Here is a 5026-nt window from a genome sequence, read left to right as displayed (position 1 = left end):
TTCCCAGATATAACGGTTTAAGTCAGAAACAATAGGAAATATCGGATCTCTTTCTTCTAGTTAATTGTAGGGAGCGTAACGGGCAACAAAATTGGCTCAAGTTTTAAATCAAAATTTACCGTCATTCTGGTGAAAAAAGATAAAACAATGATTTCGATTTCGAGCACCAACTACCGAGAAAATCAAGAAATCTGACAGTTCAAAGTTGTTCCCCGTGACGCCGCTAAAATTTACTAGAAGATACCAATCCGCTATTTTCCATAGTTTCTGATTACATACTTATTCCGATAGAATAAGTTAAAAAAAAACATAGAGAAGTTATAAGTTCTATGGACATTATAAGCGTGGATTCAATGGAATTCATACACAGAAATAATATAAATTATGCTGAGAAAAGCAGTAGTAGTCGTGATAATTGTTGTTTCTATTTTTGCCTCGATTTCAATGTGAGTTTTTGGTATTTTGCAGATCCAACAAGTCACGATCGCTTTACCACGGATACTACAAACAATTCTAAATAATATCGATTTCTCTTTAGTAAAATGCAATTTCTGGAAACAACGAAAATATATTTCTTCTTCCTTATTTCACTGGCATGTTTATTTGGAGGTAATTTTTCACATCTTCTCATAGAATATTAAAGTTACGTTCCAATATGTGAGCCATCTATTGATATTTGACGTTTTTTAAAGTTTTTGTATAGAGTTTGAGCTTTTTATGGTTGGCTAAATGTTCTGTATTCGCTTCATTTCGCTCTATAAAAAAGAACACGGTTTACAAAGCGGAACAGCGAAATGAAGCGAATATAGGCACGCACAGTGTTAATCGTTCATGCGGGTATTATTGCCGTTCGTTAACAACACGATCCCCGCCGGACACTGTCGGTATTATAGAAAATGTACAATCCTCAAATTGCAGTACAGTTTCGATTAGAATAATTCGTAATAGATAATTCTAGGTTATGCCCAATATGGGATTTATCTTTGACCAAAACAGGGGGCAAGCCTTGCGCTCAACTCCAATAGATGTCTCCAAAATAAAAGTCATGCTAGAAGACGATCCATCCGATAGCTGAAAAATGACTCCTTGGCTCTATATATTTTCCATGTCTTAACACAGAATTGGAAATTTCCAATTGGTTCTTTTTTCAAACAGTCTTATTTAGTGTAGTCTTACGCGGATGTTCGCATTCCATTAAACGCACTCATTTTTCAACATTTTTGTCGGTAGTAAAGGAGAAACAGCCAAGAAAATACAACGCTTCGGATGTTCTGGCATCAACCTGGATGCATCATCACACACTGACAGCGTGATGTGTAAATGTTGCCACTGTAGACGATTTTGTAAATTGTCCAACCATGGTTCGAATATTTGCTTCTTGACTTCAATCAATGTACTTTTAGCTCGTTTGATGTGGTTGTTTTCGTCACTTTCGGTGCCAGTTTTTCATCCGACGCCTTTTCAGCACCAATCCAAAAAAACGTACCTAACAATATTGCAAACCCTAAAAAACGTCACTAAATTTTGTAGAAAAGCAGGTTTGTACGCCACATCCATAGTCTATAGGCCATAGATATAACTTGGTATATTTGAAATGGAAAAATAAACTGTTCCACTTTACCATCGTCAACGTCATGCCAGATAATTTTTTGTCAATATCAGAGTTTGACTCAGGCGACAGATATATGCTTTAGCATAGAAAAAATATCCGCATATTTTTTGGTTTGTCCACTCTCAGTATATAACGGCACCCAGCTTCATCGAGTATCAGCACCAAGCCTCGATTTCATGTATTACTTTACATTAAAGCCGTCAAATGACTGCTGCTAGCGACGTCTCACTGCGACAACGTTAACTACAGTATACACCGTGCACTTCTTCTTCTTCTTCTTCTTAACTTATGCCACTTTTTTCTGTTGTGAGTATGAAGCTTACGTTGTCGCAGTGAGATGTCGCTTCAGCACCATATGGAAAAAGAAATCAAGACTCGATCAGCACGCACACTGAACGTAGTAATATAGATTATAGAACGGTGTGTTTACAATTAAAAAAAATTGTTTATAAACCAAATCTTCCAGGATTGTACAGCGCAATGTATTTAAACGGCAGCAATGCTGTCGTATGTTAAGGTTTTGCGCTGTAAAGTTCTGGTAGATTTTGTTTATAAACAATTTTTTTCTTCGTAAACAAACCGTCCTATACTACCACGTTCAGTGTGCGTGCTGATACTCGATGAAGCTGGGTTCCGTTATATACTGAGAGTGGACAAACCAAAAAATATGCGGATATTTTTTCTATGCTAAAGCATATATCTGTCGCCTAAGTCAATCTCTGGTCAATATTCCACGTTTTCTAGAAAATATCTGTGAAGATGAATTGTTCAAATTCGCAGCAAATTATTTGACGTTATTTTCAATTATCTATCGAATGGAGGAGCATCTTTTGATATGATTTTTGGAAATATCTATTGAACTGAATGTAAAGCCTGATCCCTGGACCTGATTTTGACCGTGTCAATTGAATAGTTATTGAATGTTCCTATTAATGATTATTGTGAATATTCTGAAACATATCACTAATTCTCTTTGTTTTAAGATATGACCATGCATGGTGAATAACATTTTATATGCATAGAGTAAACGAAGAACGTCCGAGTTACCTTTCAAAAAATGAGATATGAAGACTTAATCTTTACCGTAGAAGATACAAGAGATGCATCTGCGGCAAATGATATTTGGATCTATACTCACTAAAAATCGAATTAGCCCGATTGACGGTGATCTGTCAAGTTACCAATAGAGGTTGCAAAAATTACAAAATCCGTTTTCAGCGAGTATTGCCCGTCCAAAATTGTTGCTCTTGTTCTGATAGTCGACAGAAGTTATTCGTTTACTTAAATCGTATTAAATGACAGTCTTGCAAATCAGTAGACATCAATATACTATACCAGCGGTATATACCGAAGTATACTTATATACATAATATGAAGAAGAGCCTTTTGCAATTAAAAATAATGATGCAAAGTCATTAAAAATGTTTGAAATGTCAAATTTTAACAAGTTTGACAGTTTTTAGTTTTTTGAGATTGTTTTTACTATGTGTTTATTGATTCTAAAGGCATGGTATATTATTTGTTGTATATACCGGTATATACCGTCACAGTATAATATACAGTATATCTCTCAACACTGTTAAATGACATAATCACATTGATGGCAAACCAGAAACTACATATCTACATATTTTAGACTGAAACCAATGTTTTTTGAATGTATATTACAGCAACAACTTCAATTGAATGTTATCAGTGTAACAGCGAATACGATCCACGATGTGGAGACCCATTTGATCCATACTCACTGGGAAAAGTGAATTGTAGTTTAAAATATCCTCTTGATCACTTGCCAACTAATGAGCCGGTCCTCTGCAGAAAAACTACTCAGAAAAGTAATAATATTTCATAATAATTGGGTGCATGGTATTTATATTTGATTTTGTTATTTGTTTACTTTGAAAGTTTTCGGAAAAGTACGTGTCGTCAGGGATTGTGGATACTTGGTTTCGGATTTCGATAACAAAGGATGCCTTAAGAAGTCGGGCACATTTGAAGTTCAGAACTTTTTCTGCTCATGCACCAATGATCTATGTAATCACGCTGCAACAGTTCCACCTCTCCCATTTTCTCTAATCATTGTTTCGGCACTATTTGTGCTCATAAGAATGATTCAATTGCAATAGATCTCTTTAGCTAATTACCAGCTTTATAGCCGTTCAGATTAAGTTCATTATTTTCCATAAGTATCATTTCACCACCACCCAGAAAGTGCCAACTCAATATGAGTTACTTATGTAAGTACGAAATATTCAAACAGTTTTTTTTTCTAAATTGAAATGAGATTGTAATGAATGTTTATTGAATGAATTCCCTCTGTAAAACATAGGTCAAGCCCAATCATCAAATCAGAGGGGCCGCTGCACAAGTGGACGCTTTCATACGAATCCAAATTGGACAGTTCATTTTCGCGATAAAAGTTATTGGTTTACTATTACATACTATCCCAACGTACATTCATACGGTGTTCATCGTATTGGGTTTGCTGGGTTATTTGTATTCGGTCATCTAAAACACTAGCGCTTTGGTAGCAACAATGCGATTTGCAATAGGCTATTTGGTCAAAATGGGTCAAAAGTCCAACTAACGAAAATAAAAACCAAAATAATACTGTTTGTAAACGTTAAGTTCCGAATGGAATGGACACCGCATGCAAGCATGGTATAGCTTTACAACACAAAACTAACCGAAGCCCTGAAACAAAAGCAGTGAAGGTATGAAATGAAATCAAAAGTGATTTCTATGAAAGGGAACAAATGAACCTTGAAATTAATTTTATGCATAGGGGCGAAAAGAAATGAATATATACGTAGATAGAATTTTTTCGTTTTTTTTTGTTGCTATTCATCTCTACCCTTTTGCATATGGTCTTCATATTAAGCCTGATAGTACTATTGTTTGTGAAATCCAACCCTGTATCGGAATTCTATGACACTCCACAAAAATCGTTCGACATAGTTTCAAACGATCAATTCGATTTTGGAATATGGGGTATAAACGTTCAATTCCCAAATTGAACATTTTTTGGGTGAATATTCATTGAATGTTTAGACCCTCTATTTCTAAATCGTATTTGATCGTTTTAAATACGAACAAACTGTTCAGGATTGTGTCGAAGAATTCTGGCACTGATAGTAAGCAAGAATACCAGTAAAGAACTAAAATAAAATCATGAGAATAGATCATTTAGACATCGATAAATTAGTTGAGATAATTAAGGAAATCTGAGAAAATCCACCCCGTTTGAACTAATAACAAGTTAAATGCTTAAAGTTCGCGGAATTGATTCGGGAAATAAATTATTTCAATTGAAATGAATAATTATATAGATATTTGTTGGGTAAATAAATTCATTAAAACAGTAGATCAAACATGTGTTTTAAGATTGCTGAGCATCTCAGCATTTCGTAAGGC

General features: G+C 34.8%; 1 protein-coding gene across 1 annotated transcript; it reads left to right on the top strand.

Moving 5' to 3' along the window:
* The first annotated feature begins 451 nt into the window (after positions 1–451).
* Positions 452–4973, top strand: LOC129570994 (uncharacterized). The gene is made up of 4 exons (XM_055450728.1): positions 452–609; positions 3283–3447; positions 3518–3849; positions 3942–4973. The coding sequence occupies exons 1-3, from the start codon at positions 543–545 to the stop codon at positions 3736–3738; spliced, it is 453 nt and encodes a 150-aa protein (XP_055306703.1). The 5' UTR covers positions 452–542; the 3' UTR covers positions 3739–3849; positions 3942–4973.
* The last annotated feature ends 53 nt before the right edge of the window (positions 4974–5026 follow it).

Source organism: Sitodiplosis mosellana, unplaced genomic scaffold, assembly GCF_009176505.1.
Source record: "Sitodiplosis mosellana isolate CC-2019 unplaced genomic scaffold, AAFC_SMos_1.0 Smas_scaffold_916, whole genome shotgun sequence".
Lineage (NCBI taxonomy): Eukaryota > Metazoa > Arthropoda > Insecta > Diptera > Cecidomyiidae > Sitodiplosis > Sitodiplosis mosellana.
The sequence above is the reverse complement of the archived record's forward strand: the minus strand, read 5'-3'. Positions and strand labels throughout refer to the sequence as shown.